General features: G+C 39.8%; 2 protein-coding genes across 3 annotated transcripts; both read left to right on the plus strand.

The window, feature by feature from the left end:
* Nucleotides 1–2,942: 2,942 nt before the first annotated feature.
* mepcea (methylphosphate capping enzyme a) lies at nucleotides 2,943–13,120 on the plus strand. Of its 2 annotated transcripts, none has more exons than XM_051402074.1 (5): nucleotides 2,943–3,273; nucleotides 3,974–5,835; nucleotides 8,415–8,633; nucleotides 8,751–8,874; nucleotides 8,971–13,120. In XM_051402074.1, exons 2-5 carry the CDS (start codon nucleotides 4,021–4,023, stop codon nucleotides 9,003–9,005), a joined length of 2,193 nt encoding a protein of 730 aa, XP_051258034.1. In that variant the 5' UTR covers nucleotides 2,943–3,273; nucleotides 3,974–4,020; the 3' UTR covers nucleotides 9,006–13,120. The 2 variants fall into 2 exon arrangements, with proteins under 2 accessions (XP_051258034.1, XP_051258035.1); XM_051402075.1 differs by lacking the exon at nucleotides 2,943–3,273 and adding an exon at nucleotides 3,281–3,577.
* A 6,024-nt stretch (nucleotides 13,121–19,144) lies between these two features.
* Nucleotides 19,145–24,102, plus strand: spag7 (sperm associated antigen 7). Its single transcript, XM_051401907.1, has 7 exons — nucleotides 19,145–19,298; nucleotides 20,323–20,390; nucleotides 20,728–20,816; nucleotides 20,905–20,989; nucleotides 21,075–21,164; nucleotides 22,668–22,824; nucleotides 22,943–24,102. Exons 1-7 carry the CDS (start codon nucleotides 19,214–19,216, stop codon nucleotides 23,056–23,058), a joined length of 690 nt encoding a protein of 229 aa, XP_051257867.1. The 5' UTR covers nucleotides 19,145–19,213; the 3' UTR covers nucleotides 23,059–24,102.
* Nucleotides 24,103–24,440: the final 338 nt, after the last annotated feature.

A 24,440-nucleotide genomic window follows, 5' to 3' on the forward strand; every position in this document is an offset into this window, starting at 1 on the left:
ATTAATTGAGTTATAGTTTAAACGCCAGCAGGAGGTTAAATCAGTACATTACAGTACATTTTTAATCTGCATAAATCTCTGATTTAAGTGGATGTACATCCTGGGTTTTCATGTTGTTAAGAGAGATCTGCAGCTGGCCATGGCTAGAGTTAAAGCTGCTATTATTTGGTAATATACAGTATGAGCTGTTAAAAAGCAAGACTATCCGGTACCAACTATTAAATCACTTTGGATTTTCCTGAATGTTTCTGGGTCTGGTAAAGCTATTTCTCATCATTATGAAACCCCTGATGATTTAGAGAAAGTCGGTTTCAGTATCAGTAAAAATAAAATGTTCTTACAGATTCATTTAGCTTTTCAAAACAAAAAGTTTGCCAGATTCCTTGAGGGCTGGTAGTGTTTTCCTTTCTTTCCACTGGAGGCATCTTTTACCTAAAAACATAAACACTCCTGTTGCCACAGCTGCATATGCTGGAGCCTCTCTCCGGGTGGAATGAGGCTGCTCTGTTGTTTTCACTCATTAATCATACCATACCAACCGAGAATTTTTTTCTTAAAATGTCTCCCTTTATCTCTTTTATTCCAGAACAAAAACAACTTATTAGGGAAGCTGAACTACGACATTTTAAGTTTCAAATGCAGCAAAACAATAATGAAATCATTATGATTCCCACCACACAGTGTGATTAAAGAGGAGAGACTGGAGAGAAAGAGGAAGATACTGCTAAGGTGCATTTCAGTAGGCGTACAGCAGTGTTAAACTCATATTCTGTCTCCCCCTAGTGGCTACTTGGAGGACAAGCGTCACAACACCAGTAACTCCTGCTTTTGATCACCTCCAGCATAATATCTCTATATCGATAAATATGCTGTCCCACACGGATGAGAAGAAATAATTTACTTAATAGCAAAGACTATCTGTCCGTGCCCTCTTCCCTTCCACTTTAAGAAATAACCGCAGGAGACAGTGGAGCAAGTGCTGTGAATATCACTTTCATGGAAGATTTGGGTTTAGCCATGCGTTTCATATTAATGAGCTGGTCTGGAAGGGTGACTTCCAACTTATCAAATGTGAGCTTTTGTAAATTTGTGAAATGTTGTGAATTTTAAACCTTCAGTGTACTCAAAAAGACATATTTTCTACAAATAATAATAACTCTATTCTATATTTAACTGTATCCATTTAAACTCCACCATAGTATTTTTTTACTCCCCAAATATTTTCACCTATTTTGTATTCATCATGGTGAACCACCCTGATGTCATACTTTAATAGCCAAAAAAATAGCCCCAAAGGGTATAAAGCACAGTGTGCTGGAGATGAGTTGTGTGATCATTTTAATTAAGTTGTTTTGAAGGTCAAACAGCCTTGCACCCTGTTTTGTGTGTGTGTGTTTCCAAAGAAAGAGACTGACATAACTGCTAAATGTAACTAAATTGCACATATAAAACTTGACTATTTTGAGTGACTATTTCAGGCCTTTCTCCTTTTGAACCTTAATTCCGATACTTCAAAATGTTCCGCAAAGTGCTACTTGAATATTATCTATACCATTATGGTGGAAAACTTTCATCCCTCACCTCCAGGAGGTTTAAATTCAGATCACAAATAAAATCTCTAAGAGTCATTTAGAGAATTTGTTTGGCTTCAGCAGCACTCACAAATCTGCTGCCCCAAACCAGGACCACTATATATCTTCAACCGGAGGGCCAAACATCGGCCTTTATCACAGGGTTTAATAAAGGCTGATGGCTATAATATTGTGGTGAACCGACGGCAATTATGTGCAGATGGAAGTGACAAGAAGGCGCCCTGCTACCTCAGCAAGATGTCCTCTTAGTTCACGTCCAGAGCTCTAATATTAGGCTTACTCTAGACTCTGGTCAGGGGAGCAATGATAGGGTGAACAAGCCTACCTTGTAGATTGTGACCTTGCAGCTGACTGTGAAGGTGTCATTAAAACCAAATCACCAACAAGTGGTTTGTGGGTTGTAGCCACGGCTGCGACGCTGTGGTAAACAAAACAACCAAGAAGTCTTTCAGTTTAAAACGGACAAATATTAACACCCAGAATTTGGCAATGATTTTGTGTGCAACCTTACCATGAGATTAAAGTTCACCTTGTATACTCTCCAAATTACACAGGTCACTCCTCCACCTGAGCAGAGAGAGCACAACAGTGTAAAAGAAATTAATAATGATGATTTAACCACCTTAATTTAACTGCAAGATCATTCAGTTTCATTATGGCTGCTCAAAAAAAAAAAAAACACTGAAACATAAAATTCTAGTCCTTATATATGCACATTGCATTTTAGCACCAGAAATGATGAAATCTTTTCAAATGAATATGGAAGATTAATATAACGTTTGGGGAGGACTTGCAATGTGGTAACCTAGAATATTTAAAAGAAAATGTTCCTGCTTGTGTGTTGTTGGGTTGACCTGTAATAAAAACATAAACTGTATATTTTAACTCACACAACAGTAATAACTACATTTTGAGTTATTATATATATATTTAAATATATATTAAAACAACAGGCCTAACCTTACTATATAAATGGATACAAATATGACACCAGAATGGTGATGTTAGGGCTAAAGCAATCATTGACTGATGATTGATTGACAATAAAAGTTATTCATGAAGGAAAAATGCCAATTGCCAAAAGAAATGCAGCATTTCGAAATGTGAAAATGTGCAGCTTTTCTCGGTTTAAACTAAGTTTTTGACTTTATTTCTTTATTCATTTTTACATTTATCATTATATTCTGAACAAACAATCCGACTAAACAATTAATTCATAGATATTTTTGACAACAATGACTTATTAATCGACCACAAATCTGCAGTCTCAGCCCACACCATGCGGCCCAACGAGCCTCATTGTAATATCCTAGATAGAGACGGAGTCCTCCTCCCAGTCAGAGATCTCCGCCCCAGTCATCTTGGGCTGCAGCTCGGAGCCCGGATGCGCCGCCATGCCGACTCTATCAGCGAATGGAATAATTTATTCACCAACCTGCCTCACACTGGGCGACTAGGAGTTCACTGAAGAAGTCGACAAGACAGTTTGGAGGGCACAGGAGCCCTTTACTGCCGACAGACTTAGCACGGGATATCCGCGCCGTGTGTGCTCGCGTTGCCTGCCACCGTTGTATCGATGTAGTTAGGGACACTTGTGTGCTAGCTACTAGGCTAACGTTAGCTCGAGTAGGGGAGAGAGTGCGCGGCAGTGACAGTCCGGCCGGAGGCGGGGAGAGCTGAGGTGAGACTGTTACTTTGAGGGTGTCTACACTGTCGACTGTACGCGAATAGGTGGCCATCTGGTAGATAGTACCACTTTTATTAATGTGACTCACGTTTTTAAAGGGAGAAAGGAGAGAGATAGAGATAGAGAGGGGGGGGATTCAGGCAGCAGCATATCGAGGTTGGGTACTTGTTTGTCTAATAACGCTTTTTGGCCGGACTGGAGCTCTACGTTTAGTCGACGTTTCAGTCTTCTGGCCCGCGATAGAGAGGCTAGGAGCTAGCGTGCTAACTCACAACACCGGGACTACTAAACTTTTCAGGTCAGCAACCCCTGAGTAGACGTGCTTCAGATGTCAGATCCCCAATCTGATAATGGTTTAGTCCCAGAGACCGTGCATCTAAAACGGACACTTTTGTTAAGTGTTGTAGTACTCTATGTTAGGAAATAACCGTGTAAAGTTAAATGGCTCATCATATGGGAATACAAGGTGACTGAGCACGACATGAACTTTGAACACCTTGGAGGTGCAGGTCTCCGGATTTCAGCATAACCAAGTAGTTGTGTTGGTTTGAGTGACTTTTGTGTGGTTGCAGTGATAGGGTGGCACCTCTTTTTGTGTAACATCATTCACCTTACCTTAAAGGATTTATAACACATACTTTAAAGGAGTATTTTAACGTTTTTTAATTGAACCGATGTTATTTTTATCTTTCAGATCCAGAGGAATTTCCATGTCCGCATCAGCTCTGGAAACCAGAAGAGATGTCTGTTGATGAGGATACCGTGAAAACTGGCAGTCCACAGGCCAGCTCGACGTCGTCCCTGCAGCTCTCAGAATGCACTGGAGGTTACAACACTATATCTGTGGTGGTGGAGGGTACAGCAGCCACCCCTGATTTTGCAGCTGCGTGTCCTGTCCTGGGCACTGCAGCCTCACCAAAACACACCAGCACGGCCGACACGCTTTCTCACTCCGACGACGCCGGGCAGAGAGCCGGCGGGAACGAGAATAACATCAATCGCAGGAACAGCTTTCATCATTCCAAACAACAGCAACAAACGAAACTAACAAAGCGGCGCAACACAGCGACCACTAGTTTCAAGCATCCGACATCCGGCAAGAGGAGACGAAGGGCCAACTCTGAGAGTGACTCCGTCCTGCCTACCAACTTCCTCCTGGGGGGGAACATTTTTGACCCACTGAATCTCAACAGCCTGCTGGATGAGGAGGTCAACAAGGCACTGAATGCAGAGACTCCCAAATCCTCCCCGCTGCCAGCAAAGAGTCGAGACCCCGTAGAGATCCTCATCCCCAGAGACATCACAGATCCACTGAACCTGAACAGCGGGATAGCAGACAGCAGCTTTTTGGTGTCCCCCTTCAAAATTGGTGGCAGGAAGAGACACCGCAACAGACACCATGGAGGTGGAGGAGGAGGAGGAGGAGGAGGAGGAGGAGGAGGAGGAGGAGGAGGGGTTGGTAGTGGGATGTCAACCACACAGATCAACCTCTCAGAATCAGGAAAAAGTGAGGTTAAAACTGGCACCTCCACACCGCTTCCAGGTATGTTAGCTTCATCTTCTGCACTAGACGTCTCCAAAGAGTCCAACATTTTCTCCAGTGTCACAGGGGATTCCCATGAGCACTCCACTGACAACTCAGCCAGCTGCAAGGAAGAGACGACATCTGTATCTATGGAGGATTCCACTTTCTCCATATCGGGGGGGCCAAACCAGCACACAAGCAGACGCAAGCGTAGGCGCAACTCTGGTAAGATGGAGCTCCCTGTGACCCATTCTACGCCGATTGGAAAGTCGGGATCTGGAGACAGGAGTTATGGTACAGGGGGACAGAGATATTCTCAGTCCTTTCACACACCAAGGATTGGACCCAAACCAGGGCCAGGAGGTCGCCAACACCAGCAGCCCCACCACCAGGCAAAGGAGCAACAGAAGAAGAAGTTCCAGTACGGGAACTACAACAAGTATTATGGCTACCGCAACCCAGGAGCCAGTGAAGACCCACGGGTACGTGTGCTTCGTCCAGAATGGTTTGAAGGTAAAGAAGTTCTGGATTTGGGTTGCAACTCAGGCCACCTAACACTCTATATTGCCAAAGTGCTAAGACCTGCCCGCATATTGGGCCTGGATATTGACAGCGCTCTGGTTCATGCAGCCCGGAAGAACATCAGACATTATCTGTCTGAACTGCAGACTCAAGAGGCCAGGCGTGCAGAGAGGAATGGAAATGGGAGTCACACAGGCACAGACAAGAAGCACAATGAAGCCGAGAGCAGGGATGAAAACGGGAGACCAGTGAAAGGAGAAAGTGGCCCTGTAGAGGCTGTAAATGACAATGACTCCTGTCACACAGATGAGGCAGCGGCCCAGAGGCAGGACAGCAAAACAGAGGAAATGGAGCAGGAAGATTGTGATTCACCCCCTGCTGATCACTCTGTGAGCTGCTCTTTTCCTGTGTCCCTACGGATCTCCAGGGGGCCCATCGCTGCTCCTCCACTAACAGAAACATCCACCACTCGGCCCGGGGAGTTCCCCGCAAACGTGTCCTTCATCAAGGTAAGATGAACTGTCCCAGCGTGTATGAGGGTCAAAACAAGATCAGACAATTAGACACTTCCTGCATTATGTTTGCATCATTAGCATGGTGTAAAAACAAAAACAACTAGCCCTTATACATTGAAAAACGTATTAAAATGCCCCTTAAAAACTCACTACAGAGCACCAGAGGCTTGTTACATGAAACACTCTGAGGTCAGACTGACTTCACAAGAGGACTTGATATAAATTATGTGCCCACTTGTTCTCCCTGGATGGGATAATGATAATTGTCTTGTCTCCAAATTATAATCACGTTTGCGTGATTGGATGCATTGTTGAGAAGTTTTGACAACTCAGGAAATTTTAAGATATATTTGGAAACCGTGAGAAATTAATTCAATGCATTTTTTTTGTTTAACAAAAGCTACTCTGCTTCTAGTCAAAAGCATTTAGGTTTCTCCCCTCTTCAAAGTTAATTAAGATATATAAAGCAATCATGCTGGCCAGAATCTTTAAGGTTTCGAGCCTCTAATAAGGAAGCATCCAGACCAGTTTCATTTTCTGAGTCACTTCAATTATTTTGAGTTTATTGTCACAAACTGTGAGACTGGAGGGATTTTCCACTAGTTTGTCCATCCGTACGTTTGCGCACCTCACTGTGTGTTTTACCAATCAGTTCACTATTCTCTTAAGCTGCCAGTCATGTTAGGAACTGCAAGATGGAAGTGGAAAACGGGAAGCAATCTGTCCTCTTCACCAGATTGATGATGATGGCATCGGCCTATGGCCACTTTATGCCACTCTTAGTTGAGAACTTGAGAACACATATGACGGCAGCTTTTCTCTCATAAATACACCATAAACATTCCTCGCTAAAGGTTTTATTATTGTTGTTTCTATCGAAGTATCCTCACATCCCTGGCCTTGGGCCTTACAGGCTTTGTGTAGGCAGCTACATGAATTGGTTAGATGCAGAAACTGTAGTGTTTCTGAATGAAATCAATAACCGCCTCTTCCCTGCTATGAGCATTAGTGATAATGGCAGTGTAGCACAGAGCTTATCCTGTAAATGAGTGAAAAGCCTCAAGACGAGTGCCTGAGCCCCCTCAGCCTGCACAACACAAGATGGATTTTGGGGTAGAAATGTCAGGCAGCCTATTATTCGTATGACAAACCTACCCAGGTATCAATGTGTGGAAAGTTGTGGGGAAGCATATTTGATTAAATATTGCAGGGGATTTTTTTTTTTATTGCTACATTCTCACCAGTCCGGAAATGATATAATTACCCAAAGTAGTTTCAGTGATTACGAGAAGGACCCCTTATAGGCTTTCTTGGATGTGTAATAGACCAAGCTATTTCTAGTAACACCTGTGCTTTTCTTGATATGACATTTAAAAGTATCTACAGTGAAAAATGGTTGGTTTTGGTAAGCAAGTTACCTTAACTTTCTCAGTTTTCTTTTGTTTGATCCAAATCGAAGACTCTCCTTCTGTTTCTCCTCAACTCTGTAGTTCTGTCCTCTGTTCTGCTTTTTGTCATTCAGCAGCAGTAATGTATATGAGTCTATGCTTGGCTCGTTTGTCATATCTGGCAGTTATAGTATAATCAAGAATATCTGTGTACTGTAACCCGCAGTACTGTGATTTCCTGCCTTATTCTTTACAGTCAGTAATGGCGACCATAGGATGTGAACCTTTGCTGCTGTTGCACTCATCTGCTCTATGTTAGGGCTGCAAGTAGTCATCATTTTCAGTATTGATCAATCATTATTTAAATTGTTTTGGATTAAGGATTTTCTTTGTATAAAATGTCAGAGAGACGACTTATATGTAGAGGATATAAGTTTGCTCATTTTGTTTGATCAACAGTGATTTTATTTACAACAGTGTGAAACAGAAAAGCTCTGTTTGTCCAGATATGAGAAGTAGGAGCCAAGTTTGGCATTTTTACTTGATAAATAACCTTGAAATGATCGATTATTTATCATATAAGCTCTTTGCAGACTGATCTGCTCACAGGCATTCATACTAATCTTGCAATATGTATAAGTCAAATGGTTTCACAGAGCAGCGGTAAAATTTGGTGGGTTTTTAATGCTCAGCTGCTCCTGTGTTTGTGTATGTTGCACAGCCCTGCCACCAGCCTGTACTGGAAGTTCACTTTAATCTTTGTAAGAGCCAAACAGTCAGTATAATATAAAATGTTGTTTACTATTTGTTTTAATATATAATTCTAGGATGTTTTTAAAAATCTTACCTCTAGGTTTTCAGTGTTTTATTAAAAATATAATTTGCCTTTGCTGTTCATCAACGATAGTTTCCCATTCTGACCTGAAATTTGCCTGAAATGCAAGTGATGATTTGTAGATGTGTGGGTTGATCTGCACATCAGTGCACTCTAGCGTCCAAAAGATCCAAAATAAAATTCAAGACATTTTCATGAACATCACTCAAATTAGATTTTCAGATATCAGATTCCCAGCGGTGGCCATGCCCCTAATGTGTGTATGTTTCAGAAAAAGTTTCTACCTGGCATATACCAAAATAGTGTTCTGTCCTGTTTTCTCACTGCAACTCTCTGCTTCTCTCCTAAAGGCCAATTATGTGCTGGACAACGATAATCTTCTTCTGACTCAGCGGCCAGAGTACGACGTGGTCATGTGCCTGAGTGTTACCAAATGGGTTCACCTGAACTGGGGAGACAGTGGCCTCAAGCGGCTCTTCAAGAGAGTCTACAGACATCTCCGTCCTGGAGGCATGTTCATCCTGGAGCCACAGCCCTGGGAGTCCTATGTGAGGAGGAAGAAGCTAACAGTAAGAAATTGAGATGACTTTTTTAACTAAGGAAAAAAATGCCTGGGATTTACAAGGTGCACATTCTGATTATAAAGCTTGTTTTACTTATTTAAAATGTTTGTTTTCTCTTGACAGGATAATATTAGCAAGAATTTTCACAGCATCCGCCTCAAACCTGAGCAGTTTCCGTCGTACCTTACAACAGAGGTGGGCTTCACCAGTTTTGAGTACCTTGGGACCCCCAAGTGTTCAATAAGAGGTAATTCAGTTATTTGTCGCAACAAATTCACACATTATTATGTTATTCACCACTGTAGCTTGATGTCATGTTCAACTTTTCTTTTCATCACAACAGGTTTTCAAAGGGCAGTGTACTTATTTCACAAATGACCGCTCCTGCCTTGAAGATCTTTGAATGTGAGTAGCCTAAAACCACCACCATACGTACAAGCCAGCCAGCTGCCCTGGACTGCAAGGAATCCTCTGAATCCTTCACAGTTACTCCAGCTACTCAGATGCTGAAGATGAAATTCGGAAAGGAGAACAGGACCAAAAGTGGAATTAATTTCAGAAAGGTGAAATCTGTCGAGACTAGGCACCTAGCAAAAGTCTCTGGGACTACAAATTCTTAAAATATGGAGTGAACTCAGATAGGACTCTAAACATCGCACAGGCTGTGGAAGAGGGGCTCATCTGATCATTTCTGTTGACTATCCTAGTGCTAATGATGCCTCAGTTTGATGCACGGCCATAACATGTGTTTGAATATCTTGGGCCATATATCTCTACTTTCATAACTTTGTTCTGTGCCACCACATCACCATACATACATTATACATGTTAGGGTTGGGCGATAGGGCAGACATTTCCTAATTGGCTACAATCATTGCTTTCCCTGGCGATTGATGGTGGATTTACCACATTAGCTCCATGTGACCAACTGTGTGTGTTGCATCTGCAAAGGTGCAGTATACCACTGGATTACAAAGCCATTATTAGATCATTCTGACATGATGTCTCCTGAAAAGCCACACTTGAGTGCAGGCAGTGTGTTTTATCCCTGGCTACTCTTGTAGTGGTGCAATATTTGTATCACTTTTGAAGTCTTGAATCCTGGTCTATAAATGCACATATTTTGATGAATTTAAAGCAGCTAAAACAAATTCCATCAGGCTCAGATTCAGTCTGTCACTATTGCATAATTTGTCCCATCTCCCAACCCTAATATATAGTTTGTTTTGTCATTGTTTTGCAAAATAGGCCTAAGAGCTGAATTAACTGTAGTGTGTTACAGAGCTGTGAAAATGTACAAATCCATATTTTGGAAATGGACAATTTAGAAAGCTCCTAAATTGCACAAACACCTAAGATCCTATGAAGTGAAAAGTGTCTCGTCTCAGCAATAAAGACGATGATGCACAAGCAGAACTCAAAACAGCCAAAACAACAAACATCCAGTGAAATAATGAACGCTCATCAAACAGCAAATATGTCTTTACGGTATTGTCTCGTTTTTAGTAATACTCCGTCATTATAACACAGAGACAGTATTCAAGTTTAGCAGGTTTTCTACCACTGGAGTACTCTTACAATGTGAAAAATCAGGTGTCTACATTTTCAAGAAAAGCATTTTGGCTATTATGAATGTAAACTTTCTACAAATCTTCAGGCCTTTGTAATTTATTTGAGAGTTTGAAGTGTTTAGGAAGCAACAAATCACTTCATGGGTTCTTGAAGCATTTTCGATGCTCCATCCTATTGGTAGGGGGCACATTTGAGCTGTGATGACACCCTGGTGTTGGCTCAGCTCAAAATAATTCAGCACACAGACCACAAGGACTATTTTGCAAGGTAGATCTGTAGCATGCAGTGATCTATTCTTTTTTTTCTAATGACAGTTAAGCCATAGCCCTACCTTATATGTTGTTTACAATGTCCTTCATGAGGTGCTGACTGAGAGTGTAATTGGGTGTCAAATCAAAGGCAGAGGCCTGTAATTACAGAGTTGCTACAGCGTTTTCATTGCTGTATAAATCTGACACGCATAGTTTTGTGTGGTGTGATCATCACTACTGAACAGATATTAATTCAAACAGCATCAGAATGAATTGTGATGCTTTTTTAGCTCCTCAACTTCTGTAAGCCTAAACAAAAATTTACATTTGTAGAAACCAAATTGTTACTAAAAATGACTGAAATATATCCATAGGACTTTTTACCAGATTGAAATACTAATATGCTGTTTGTATTGAAACGCTGCCAAAATATTCTATGGGTCTTTTGCTCTTTGAATCTGACATAATATGCCATCATCACCTTAGTCTTCGGCCTAATGAGGACAATTATGAGTTACAGGTAGTCGGTCTTTGTGATTGTATTTTTATTGGTGTGCACTGAGCGCCGCTCTTCTACAATCTTTCATTCGAAGTGGCGGGGAAAGAAAATCTTCCCTTTTTTTGTGACTGGTTCAATTACAGCATTTGGCATACTAGGATAGGAAAAGAGGGAGAAGATTGATGATATATGTTTATATTTTAGTAAGTGATCAATGTAAATAAGTTTGCAAATTTTCTTTTACTGTTGTCGACATTGAGTTCACAACTGCTTTTGTCATTTTTTTGTCTTTTCACATGTTTGCTGCCAAGTTGTGAGTGAGTCACAGGCCAGGACACTGGGGCAGTTTTTGTCCTATATTGCTAATCCAGCTCTGTAACAACAAATGAATATGTACATTGCAAAGTTCTGATGTGTTTGCTTTGTTCTGTCCTGGCAAGCACATGGATTGTTAGATTGGCTCTTTATTTTTTTATAAACTGTTTGAAAGGAGTGTTGTTGTCAATGCACTCTCATTTCAGTTCATTTGACATGTTGTAGACATTTTAAAGTTCTTCAAAATACTTTTTTCCATTGAGCCTTTTTAATACAAGTTGTGGAACACTGATTAACTAATTATAAAATAAAGCTTCAGTTTACATTTTGAATTGAAAGTGAATTGGCATCAACCTCAGTTGGCCCATCAGACATAGGGCCCCAAATCACACCTTTCTCCTAAGCTAAGACAATCGGATTCTCAGGCTTAGATCAGCCCACTGCTGTAATTACACGGGCATTTTGCTTTATGCATTATTAACAAAGGTTTCCTTCTCGCAGGTCAAATATTTTTATTTGAGAAAACAAATTGTTTAAAGCTAAACTGTGCTTTGCCACCAATGTTAAAGATTGCACCTTACTGTCTCGGCAGCCGTTTTACCCCACTGGGCCTGAATTGTGAGTCCAGATATCCAAGCTAAAGCATGTCTTTGCTGGAGATGTGAGATTACATGTTGTCATATACAGTGCTGTAGAAACTTTTTGTACTCCCCTTGAGGTTCTGCACATAAGTGTGCGCTGTCGAAGTGATGTTTCTTTTTAGGAAATTAAATTACACGAAAAATAGGATGTAAGAGATAACACCCCTTGTTTGTACAAGGTTTAATGACCGTGAGAAATATTACTAGTACTATTTCAAATTTATGATCTTTATTGTATTCAGGCAAAATTTTATGGAATGGAATGAAATTTAAAGTGTGGGATGGATTTAAGTTAAGAAAGTATAGAGTATAGTTTTGAATGTGAAAGCTTTAGGGTCCACATTTTCATGTTGCAAAGAAAACAAAAGTAAATATGACAACATAAGCTGTAGCGAAAGCACACCCTATTGTATTTTGTATTTTTTGGTATGTATTTTCATGTTTTCTATTTACAACATGGAACACTGGGGGACCCTTTTCCAAGTAACAGGTTAGATGAATTACAGAATCTGTTCTGGGTTTTATTTAACAATATTATGCAGATAATTGAGTAATCCTGCTTTGTGCAACAGACCTGTCAATGCCACAGAAAGTTAACTTCACATTCAACACTAAGCTCACATTTTCTACATCTTAACTCTTCTTATACACTAAAAGTCCAGACTATACTATTGTAACAGCAGAGTGATTTTTTTTAATGCTAACTAATGTTTAAAACCTGCAGTTACAGTCCAGTTATAAGATTTGAGCAGCATTAGCAATAAAATGCTGATAAAATATTTCAGAGACACAATAAATCACTGACAAAACAACAGACATACTTACCTTTGCATATCCACTTATTTATTAGAAGTGTTTCTAGTACATAGTGTGTAGGGAAATAGTAAAAATTGGATGTCTTAAACAAATGTAGCACAACAAATGCTCAAGCTCTAGGGGTGTATAATTTTCAATGGCACTAAAATTCACCTCTTCGTGTTGAATTTGCACTGATCTGACTCGGGGGGGAATTAAACTAGTAAATACATTTTGCAGTTAAAGTTGATGTTTTACATGTACCATACATTTCCCTAAAATAAGTTTTCTGGAAAAACTGTTGGATTAAAATGCCCCCATCTGTCAGGGAAGCTTTTAATTTTCATGCCTCTGAACAACAAGATATATCTGAATGTTTCTTTGTGTTTAACATTTTAATTGATTAAAAGTGGTTCCAGATCTGGTGGTTCAGTATTTGCTTACACAGAACCATACAAGGTTATTGAACTGTTATGTTAAATAAAAATCTTTTGCTGGTTGGTAGACATTAAGGTATTATATTTATTTTTGGATTCATAGTAACCCAGTTATACAGATTTGGTTTTCTTAGAATGCCATAATATTATTATACATCTTGCTACCTTTCAGACGTTGTGTATTCAGAAGTTGCTCTGATAAGCACCAAGTAGTGAGCACTGGTTGGGGTCTGCCTATAGGTGGGCTTGTGTAAATAACATTTATTAATAACAATAGTAACATTGACAGTATATATAAGGTTAGTAACCTACTTTGAAGGAAGTGGTAAAAGTAAATCTTGTTTTCAGGTATGTTGAAAGTTTAGCCCTGTGACCTACAGCTGTATTGCTTTATGTTTTCTGCCTGCTAAGTTATTTCATGCAGTTTATGTCTCATAAAAGTCCACGTGATTATCAGACCTGCAGTCCAAAGTGTGGTTGGAACAGAGTGAGGACACAAAGGACAAAACCTGTACATTTTAAAGCAAGCTGATACAGTATCCCAATGATTTGTCCCAATAATGTTTATTGTAGAGCTAGAGTATTAAACTGTACAGGTGTTACTTCTGTTGCATGGCCATCAGTAACCATTTTCATTCATATTTTTCTGCTTGTGTTTGTTGGAGAAACTTTATTACCAGAATAATCGTATGTACATGGATTTGAGCCCTTTGCTGTCATACTCCATATTGACCTTCTGCAAATTCACTTCAGATTGCATGATTTGCAAATGTCAGAGCAAAAGCCAAATCAAGAAACAAGCTCAGAAAATTGTAGTAGAAAACCATCAAAGAGAGGGGGAAAAGAAACATTTGCTGTACATTGAGGGTGACAGGAGATCCAAACATCCACTCAGAGATCCTCCGCAGGAGAACTCGCCAGAAGGACAACTGTCTCTGCAGCTTTCCATCAATTAGCCCTTAATGGTTGTAAAAGTAAAAGGCTTATGACATTCTACTTAGAACTTGGCACTAAATGGACCCTAAGAGCATGAGGAAAATGATTGTCTGGTTTGATTTCAACTCGAGCCTGAATGTCAAGCACTACTTTAAATGAAAGCCGGTTTCAAATGAAGTCCAGGTATTGCTCATCACTATCACTTTGGTGGATTACAGTGGTGGCAGATGTCTCCCAACTGGTCAAGACAGAGTGAATGATTAATGGAGCATAAGCAAAGATTCACCCTTGGGCATAACAACGACCAGAAAAAAAAATTCTAGATCAGGAACTTGAAGTTGTAAAAGCTTTTTTGTTTAATCAGGCTGTAAACGTCCACAATACCATATAGTAAGTAGGAGGCCATTTTATTTTGCTGACTTATAATAACATCAAAACAACAACTTTAGCCTCAGGAATGACTCAACACAGAAGCAGACGATAAATGTAAAACAAAAAAATACACTTAGAGGTTTATATGGGTAAATGGCTAATTTATACTGCATACCAGTAGTTCCCAATCATTTGCCTTCAGAGACCCCTTTTCTACCATTTAGTAAACTGACGAGCCCTTACTAAGTGACATATTTTATGGATATTTCATATTATATTAAAAACTTTATAATAAACCCAAATAGTGAACACAGTAACTGTGTGTAAAATTAGTGATTTGTATGAATTTTGAGCAGATTCTAAAATATTTAGGGAACGTTTCATACAAACACTTGGCCATTGTTCTATTTGACAATTTACTTTACATTTATTTTACTTCACAGAAGTGAACCAGATGCTGAGATATAGGCCAGAAAACATATTCAAGGTACATAACAGTCACTATTGAAATATGCATTGTTAAAGGCAGAAAGAGTAGGAGTTGGAGTTGATTATGGTTTGTAAGCAACCATACCCAACTCCCCGGCTCAGCGTCACCAGAAGCCCACACCCCCTGAACACAGTTGTCAGGACACAGGTCTATGTACCACCATCAGCATCATATACCTGTGTGCTGTTATTGGCTGGGCGCTACACACCCACTGCTCAAAGGCTGACCCCCAAAAACATCCCGAACACAGCAAAATAAGAAAATACAAGAAGAGGGCCGGGTCTCATGCAGATACAAACACCGCTTCTAGTGGGTCATAAGTGAGGATTTTGTACTTGTATTTTGAGTCTGTACATTCTTTTTTAGGGAAAAACCTACTCATTTAAATGTGTTCCTCTCTAATAAATAATTTCTTATTAAAGTTTCCATTTTATTTTGATAAGTGACTGCACGAGAGCACCCCTAACCAGGACTCATATTACTTGGGCTGCAATGTTAAAGGTCATAATTTCCAGCCTGAGTACATTCATGTGATTGATTTGTTTTAAACTTATAAAAAAGTACCCGCAGCATCTTCAAACCCTAATTTGTCCACAGTAATACAGGTCTACACAGTCGCAGTTCAAAAATACATCCATCCTGTAATAACTTTCTGTTTTAAGCTGTCGCTGTCAGCTTTGTGAAGACAGACTCGTGTAAACAGGTTCGTGGGGGTTTACCCCTTTGTAGTTTGGTCACGCTGTGCTGTCTGAATAGCACAAAGATTCAACCCAAATGACAATGCAGGGCACAATACAGTGGCTCATGTTTACAAATAGCATCCATGCCTTTAACACATACTAGACAGGGCCAGTCATCAACCATCTTCAGATCCTGGCTCAGTTAACTCTGGTACAACTTTCAGTGTTTGAATCATATAGTAGGTTTGTTTCTAGATGTCAGTATGTTATGATTAATGCTTATTGTTGTGTCAAACTGAGGTGAGTATATTTGTTTTCAGCTGACAGTCATGTTGCTTCCTAAAAAAAGGTCACCAACAGACATTTGTTACAATCGGAGATAGGCTGCCAATATGACAATGAATTTGCTTTGCAATCGTGACTAGTGGATTGTGACGTTGTCCGTCTGTTCCAGACAATGTTGTCCAGACAGACAGAATGGTGAAATAACATAAACACAGACATAACACTTCATTCACAAAAGCTCTATTCCATCACAGCTATTTGGGTCAGTCACTTGACCGTTATTGTCCCCTGTCAGTGCAGAGCTGAGTGAAAGCATGCCAGACTCAACTCAGACTGCTTTCCAGGCTGTTATTTCTCTAAGGTCAAGCCAAGTGTGCAATGGGGTGCACATGGACGTGTTTAAACTATATTTTAGATTTTTCAAATGTAAAGTGAAAGAATTACTTTGCATTATATTTGGTATAGTGTGATTATCTCACCTAAACGGCATAAAAAACCAAACATGGGTAAATTTATTTTCATGCATTTATTGGCAACACTGCATTTCAGAGAGTAGAACAAACTCTTCACAAAGGATTTATAATGAAACGTTATTAAATACGAGATACAGGATCAGTCACACAAAGCTTCAGGCAACAATGTATGAGCAACAGGACTCCAGCTGCACTCCTAATAGCTGCTAATATAAAGTACACTTCAAAAGCACTCATAGTCAGATCTTAGACAGGGGTTGATTGAGAGTAAAGTTGTTATCCAGAAGAATGCTGCGTCAGTTACCAGGATCCCTGCTCCCTGAAGATGTCAGCCCTTATGCTGTACATCTTCCAGGCATCATTAGATGACAGGTGCTAAGAACGTGTAGCACAGCACCTGAAAATGAGCACAGTACAGCTTAAGTTAATCATACAATTATCAACTTTACCTTGTTTAGAATACATGTTTTGTTCTGCTGAAACTCATACAGTCTTTGTAATATAAGTACAAAATTATAAAGTTATTCACAGTTCTACTTTATCATCTCCACAGGCCTACCTGTATCTTCGTGGGCAACCGTGATGACCAACGATGTACTCCTGAGCATAGCAGAACCGTCTGCAGAGTCCTCTATACCCACATGTCCAGTACTGCATTTCTGGATCATTGCCTGTATATGATTATATCATCTTCTGAATCATCTTAAAGTTCACAAAATTGTGAAGAAAACTGTCAAGTTGTGATTTGATAATTAGTTTTTCTCCTCCTCAGGGCCACACAAACAGGCCCTGTATGAGTCCTGTGTAGTTTGAGCATTTGCCATATCATGATTTGCTTGATTTGATCTCACACAGTAAGAAAATGGTGTGTATCCATTGCTTACCCTCCCCAACTGCGAGCATCAGGAGAAGCACAAGGAGAACCAAGCTCAGTCCCTTCATGTTCGGGTACCAATAAGCTTTCAGACACTGTTGTGGACAGGCTGATGCTGCATTTATACAGCATTTCAACCACGGGGGAGGAGTCCGTCGTGCTCTGTCCAAATCACAATAACAAAGTATCGCTGAATGATGGCAGTCTGAGGGCTGAAGGTCAGGACTGTCAGCTTACTCAGCTTAGTCAACATCTGCAGTTTCTTAAGAATTAAAGGTTGTTTTTAGGCACTTTAACAAAGTGCTTAGTGTGCCAAAGCAATACTTTAATATTAAACTTGCTCTGTGATTTAAAGATACTGTAAATGATCTGTATTGATCACCAACACAGCAATCTGATGAAAAAGGGACAGTTTTTGGTATTGTACTTACATACGCCCCTACTATGTAAGTACAATACCAAAAACTGTCCCTTTTTCATGTCTGGACAAGTAACACAGACCACAAAGGGCCCCTTCCAAACAACTTCAACAGTTGTAATTACAGGTGAAGTACTAACTAATCTGTTTGTTTTAGACATTGTAAGCAGTACAATTCTGTCTGTCCTGCTGTGTTTTCAGGGCTGGCCCTCTGTTCCACCACTGCGTTGCCCACATCTGAATATGGCAGTAGTTCATGTGTTATTGCTGATGCTGTGAAACTACAATCAAAATGCACAAAACACACTGCTCCAGTGACGCAGGGGAGGATTGTTAACAAAACAATAACAACACGAGGCATAGACACGTAGACATGTGCTTGGATAGCATGCCCCCTAGTGCTTGTGCAAAGATGTTTGTTTGCTTTATTATCACACACATACAGATAAACCACCTTAAAGGATCAAATTATGATCCCCTCTGTGATCAATCAGTCTAAAGAATGTGATTTTTTTTTCCAAACCTATATTTTTGGCACCATTGGTCTGGAAAAAACAGAAAACAACAGAGCACGAGGAGCCTGGCAGTAGCTGTGCTCCGCATCCAAATAAAGCACAGGACAGTTTAGCAGCTTGTCAGGTTTTAAAGCACTTCTCCTGAAGAAGAGTAAAACTGTGCAATCTATTGCCCATGTGCAACTGCTGCTACTATTTGTGTTATCTGTTGTTGTGGATTCTTACTATTTTTTTCTCTTGTACATAGTGTTTTTATTTATTATTTCCCTACTTACTGTTTTTTATACTGTTTTTTAGCACCTTTTTTTCTGATCAACTGTAAAAAATGTGATGAATGTGTCTGTGTATGTACAATTTACAGGAAGATAGAAGTAGACATAGCCTACAGCTGAACAAACATAGGTAAAAAATACATATATATAATATAACTATTATGTACATATATAAATAACAACCAATAACATACCTATATGTTACAAGTCAAGCTGTTTCTGTCAAATGTAAATGTGCAGAGTGCTGGAATAGATATTGATTGACCCTAACCCTATGTAATAAGTTACTTTATATACAATCAGTAGGTGGATATGTACATTATATGTATATACGTCTATATACAAACTATTTTTATATTTGACAGTGATGGTGATGATATACATGTTAAAAAACAATGTGTATTTTATCTTTGAAATAGATATAATTTGTTGTACAGTGGATGTGTTAGTGTTACAGGGTTTGTGAGTCAGGGGCTCTTTAAGTAATACATAGAAATTCACAGAAACACTAGGGACAGACAGGCGACTTCCTTTTACAAATAAAAAAGAAGTTTCCATATGGTTTCATTGTATAACATAATTAAACAAAATAGATAACACAGTGTAGCAATATAACTATCTGGTACAGTAGATGGCGATAGATAGTTTTCACGCCGGTTTCTTCACACAGCGAAGAAAAACTTTGGTGATCTGCGCCTGCGCAGTCCGTACAGCTGCAGCCAACAACAACAGTCTGTACGAGTCTGCCCTTTCATTCCAAGATGGCGGACCTCCTAGGTTCAATCTTAAACTCGATGGAGAAGCCTCCAACAGTCGGCGACCAGGAAAGCCGACGAAAGGCTCGAGGTACACAATGTATTGTTTAGATAACGACTCAATTTGCGTTAGTTTGAAGCTGCGGAAAGGGACCAGATAAAGGACTGTATGTGAAATTTAAAAGGACAGACGAAGGGAGCTCCTCCGGTGCTCCTATTGGCCAGCTGGGCTTCATGTGAGCGCCGTTGTCCCGGGTTTAGCGCCGCCTCACGGAACACGCAGACACGCATGTGCCGCAAACTGTCGCAGACCAGAGGTCGGTCTGGACCGTCTGCGTTAGTGGTTGAGGAGACAAAGCTTTCTGGATCACTGTGAAGCAGTTGTCTTGTAAATGGTTCACTGTTTCGAAGCACTCGATAAAGTCAAAATGGCGATATTTGCCGGCCAAATGTTTGGTAGTGCTCTCTGTGAACATCCAGCACTGTTTGATCTGCTGCACACAGTCTGCATGTAGAGAGTGATGTATTATAAGCCCTTATTGTTTCCATTCTGTATCACCTTTAGCTTTCTCTCTGCCGATTAATTCACAGCTTAGACTTTTAAGAAAGCTTAATCTTCTTGTATATTCAGGATATGGGCATTTGAGTGAATTATAGAGGTGAATATTGTGAGTAAAATGTGCACATAATTCTGAATTTGTTCATTTGTAAATGTTATTGCATCTATAAGTTAGTGAAAGATCCCTTTTGAGACTTTAATAGTTGCAAATAGCAGGCACTGTTCCTTTAGGCTCCATTTATATCTAATTAAAAACTGCAGTATCCCATAACTGCAGCGTTGTAAAACTTCATCCACTTTAAAATTGTGAAGACAAAGCCACAAGACGGCGCTAATAAAAAGAAAAAGTATCCAAATCCGTTTAATTAACTGTAATGAGTATGCCAACTAATAAAACCTCAGAGACTGTTTGTGTGTGGACACATGCAACAAATAATAGGATTATACGGCTGTGGCTGTAAGACTGCATGATCTGTGTTTACAATGGAAACTTTAAATACTATCGGAGATAAACAAACTCCATGAAAGCTTTAACTTCTGTTTTTTCGTTTTTCAGAGCAAGCTGCAAGACTCAAGAAGATGGAGGAAGATGAAAAAAGAAAGAAAGCAGCGTTCAGGAAAAAGGTGAGAGCTTAAGTGTCACATATAATACACATGAATATGCCCTCAGAGCCACTTTATTAGGTAGAACTGTACAATCTAATGCAACCCAATACAACTACAGCACCACCACTGACAATGACCTCAGTGCTAATACATAATATGTTACACCTCTATGGCCATGTAAACAAAACCTGAACATAATGGGCATCATAAAGTAGAAACAACGGCAGAACTGTTGTATTTGAATGCAAGTGTGCCTAATTAAATGACCACTAAGCTCCGGTTGCCTCCCTTTACCACTGCTGCTCTGTATCACATGCACACTTACACAGACTGTGTCTCCCTATATCTTGTTTAGATGGAGAAAGAAGTGTCTGATTTCATTCAAGACAGTTCACAACAGAAACGAAAGTACAATCCTATGGGGAAGATTGAAAGGAGTATATTGTAAGTGGCCATTACTTTAGATTATTACAAAAAGCATAAACATGATATGCTCACAACTATTTACATTTCATTTCGTCCTGTTTCGTAGGCATGATGTTGCAGAAGTGGCTGGTCTGACTTCTTTTTCTTTTGGGGAGGATGAGGAGAGCCGTTACGTCATGCTTTTCAAGAAGGTCTGAATGCTTTGTTTTTAATCCAGTGTTAAATTTACAAGTAATGTGGGGAAGTGCGACTAATTTCCAGTTTGTGCTGTGGCAGGAGTTTGCTCCATCAGACGAGGAGCTGGAAGCCTATCGCAAAGGAGAGGAGTGGAATCCGCAGCTGGCAGAGCAGCGGCGCCGACTAAAAGTAAGACTGGATGCTCTGTTTTTTTTTAAGCTCCTTTCAGACATACACCCCTCTACATTAATCTGATGGCAATTTAAAGGGTGGACCCAGTAACCTTTCCATATCACTTTGAACATGGCCGAAGTCTGAATTGAATGCAGTCATATTGACGTAAAGGCTGCAGCATTACTAAGTTAAAACATGCAGAGAAAGACAGAAATACATGACTTCCACTGCCTTCTAAGATCACTGATTTATAATCAGCTCTTACGCACAAATAGAAAGAAGATCAATCCTGCAGTATTGCTTATGTCAGATCAGTCCATAAAACCCCTTTTTCTCCCTGCAGTGTGCCTGGGGCAAAACAGGTTTAAAAACCCTTGAACAACCACAGTAATAAACAGAACAGTCTGTCCTTAAATTTGTAGTTTTCATTCATGCCAACTGTGTGGATGAATAAATAGGATTAAACCACGAGTCCCAACTTATTGTCCTGTCAGTCAGTGTTTGTGGATGTCGGACTTGCAGCAGCAGTATGTTAAATGATGAAGCTGTGGATTCACATCATCAAGGCCTCAACTAAGTGTTAAAACCCTTCAGTGATGCAGCCTGAGAGAGAGCAGAAAACTCGGGCTGTACCAAATGTCATTTGCTTACATTCAAAACTTCTATTGATGTTTTTGAATGAAGCTTTTGACTGAATTGTATTTTAAATCCTCAAACAAAATAAACCTACATTTTAATATAGTGATTCATCGGATTAAATAAATCTTTAAATGCAGAATAAGTAGCATTTGTCAGTTGCTGTTTGTAAGCACGATTCACAGTTGGCCCCCGCCTCAACAAGTGAGAGGTGTAGAGATGAGCCAGTGTTAACGAGAACAAACCAGTAAATCAGAGAAATAAAACAGTATTTTCTGAGAAGCGCGGCACAAAGCACAAATAAACACAACTACAACTCTGCACCACCCTACGGGACGGAGCCGCGTTGCCAGATTTTGTGTGAATGCAGCCGAAGCCACGCTTCATCCTCTCCGCTTCCTTGCTATTATAACAATTTTAACCCACCACTACTCTCTTTCCCTCGCTCTGTCTCTGCTCCCTCCTGCACACAAGTCGCCAAATATCACATGAGTAAATGTCCTGTCATGTCTTAATAAAGCCAAAACCTTTACAGATAGAAGTCACCAATGTTTTCCATGTCTGAAAAGGGCTTAATACATACTAACCTGTCTCATACATAGGTATACGTATGTGTGTCTAGGTGACCCTATTGTATAACAATGAAATCAAAAAGTAACAGGCTAACTTGCATTTCTGGGTTTTATTGTGGTGCATTTGTTTCATTACTATCAGTAAGTTGCTGAACATAGACAAATTAACATCATGAGATATTTATGGTTTTAAATACCTGAACTCCTTTATTTATAAAGTTCTTACATTCAAACAATATTATTTGGTATTTCACATTGCAGCTTGATGATATTGAACAGTCTCTGACGTTTTCTGTCCTCTTCACTACAGGAACAGGCTGCATTGGAAGAAACGGCATCCAGTAAGACAAAGAAGGTCGAGGCCTGTCCCAACTCTAACTACAGAGACAAGTACAGTCACCTGATCGGCACCTCAGCTGCAAAAGATGCAGCACACACACTAGAGGCCAACAGTGCTTATGGCTGTGGTGAGTAAACGTTGTCACACTGAATCTGTCGGATAGGGGTAAAAAATGGATTGCTCCACTTCTCACATAATATCTGCTCTTGATTTATTCATTACGCTGGTATTTTCTCCTCTCCCAGTGCCTGTGGCCAACAAGAGGGACACTCGCTCCATAGAGGAAGCCATGAATGAAATCCGAGCAAAGAAACGGCAAAAGCAAGAGGACGACACAGGAGCACACAGCAGCAGTTCTTGAGTCTTCACCATTTATGCTTTCCGTCTACTGTGTGTTTGTGTGTGTCTGTGTGTCTGTGTGTCTGTGTGTGTGTGTGTGTGTGTGTGTGTGTGGGTGAGGTTGTCTCTGTGTGCACAGTCTAATTCATCCTATAATGCAATATCCTGTACTTATGACATTTTAAAAGTATAACTTATATGACAGGTGTTGAATCTAGTATGTATGCCACTCTCTGACTTAGACTGTGCTGAAATCATGAAATCTTTGTTTGGTGGAGGTACTCAGGTGTGTCTGATCCAGGAGGTGGATCACTCTACATGTTTAACATTTGCTCATGTACTATACAGTATGAGAAACATGTTTTGATTTAAAAAAAAAAAACGTGTCCAGTGCGTGTTCTGCTACTTTACAAACACTCGATATCTTCTTACATAATTTTTAATGGACTTTTGTTTTTTTTAGCATTGATTGACATTTTTAATGCAGATGTGCATTTACAGTTCGAGGTGACATTTTTATCATATAAATACTGAGAAATTTTAGCTTTGGCAAGGCCGGGTGACATTTTGAAAGCAAGGTTTTAGGCAAAGCATGGTTGAAGAGTCCTGCTGACAGTGTTCCAAATATCCAGTGCAGTTTTTAAAAGGGAAACAAGAATCCGTCTATTGACCGGATTTTGGTTCAATTTGTTCATTATCTTTTTCTTAGTCTCACCCTTTATCAGAACTTTGTAAAATTGGAAGCATGCCATCTCCTACATTTCAAGAGGAATAGCATTTTAGAAAATACAGTTTTGTGGATTTTAGGAATCTGTGATCAAGTTTCGTTTTTGTTTCTATACGTCTGCACGGACTGTAAATCAAACTGTTACTACAAACTAAATGTTTTATTATCGAGCCATGTGATAAGCATCATAGGAGGGAGCAGATGTAAACACAACTTATTGTATTGGTGACATCTCTTTTGTTTTTCATATCTTCAAGTATGTTTCTTGGCATCTTGATGTCTGTTTTAACATGGTTGCACTGTTTTATCTCCCCATGTGTTAATAAATGGAGAACTGTCTGTATGTTGCCCTCATTTGTGCATAGCCTTCTCTGTGCTTTTTAGATGGTTCAGACTTGTTTTGGTGTTTACTACAAGGCACAAGAAACTTAACAAGGACACCTTTATAAAACATAACTTAATCCAGCATTATTCAGGGATACTTTCTCTATCACTGAATGTAATAGAAGATTAGAAGAATTATGACAGTATATTAACCACACACACTTGTGTTTTTACCCATCTGAAAACTACTCTTCTGTCATCGGGAGACCAATAGCCAAATATTATGTTGGGGGGCAGTAGTGTGCATGTATAGCCATTATTTGGCATTGGTGCAATGCAACAAACTACATTTA

The sequence above is a fragment of the Dicentrarchus labrax genome, unplaced genomic scaffold (assembly GCF_905237075.1).
Source record: "Dicentrarchus labrax unplaced genomic scaffold, dlabrax2021, whole genome shotgun sequence".
Classification (NCBI taxonomy): Eukaryota; Metazoa; Chordata; class Actinopteri; family Moronidae; genus Dicentrarchus; species Dicentrarchus labrax.

Bases quoted from the DNA above. Each gene is read 5' to 3' on its own strand.
- mepcea (XM_051402074.1), top strand. From the start codon at position 4,021: ATGTCTGTTGATGAGGATACCGTGAAAACTGGCAGTCCACAGGCCAGC. The intron at 8,634-8,750 runs GTAAGAAATTGA...TTCTCTTGACAG, and splicing joins TGAGGAGGAAGAAGCTAACA to GATAATATTAGCAAGAATTT. The intron at 8,875-8,970 runs GTAATTCAGTTA...TCATCACAACAG, and splicing joins CCCCAAGTGTTCAATAAGAG to GTTTTCAAAGGGCAGTGTAC.
- spag7 (XM_051401907.1), top strand. From the start codon at position 19,214: ATGGCGGACCTCCTAGGTTCAATCTTAAACTCGATGGAGAAGCCTCCA. The intron at 20,391-20,727 runs GTGAGAGCTTAA...TATCTTGTTTAG, and splicing joins AAGCAGCGTTCAGGAAAAAG to ATGGAGAAAGAAGTGTCTGA. The intron at 20,990-21,074 runs GTCTGAATGCTT...GTGCTGTGGCAG, and splicing joins ACGTCATGCTTTTCAAGAAG to GAGTTTGCTCCATCAGACGA.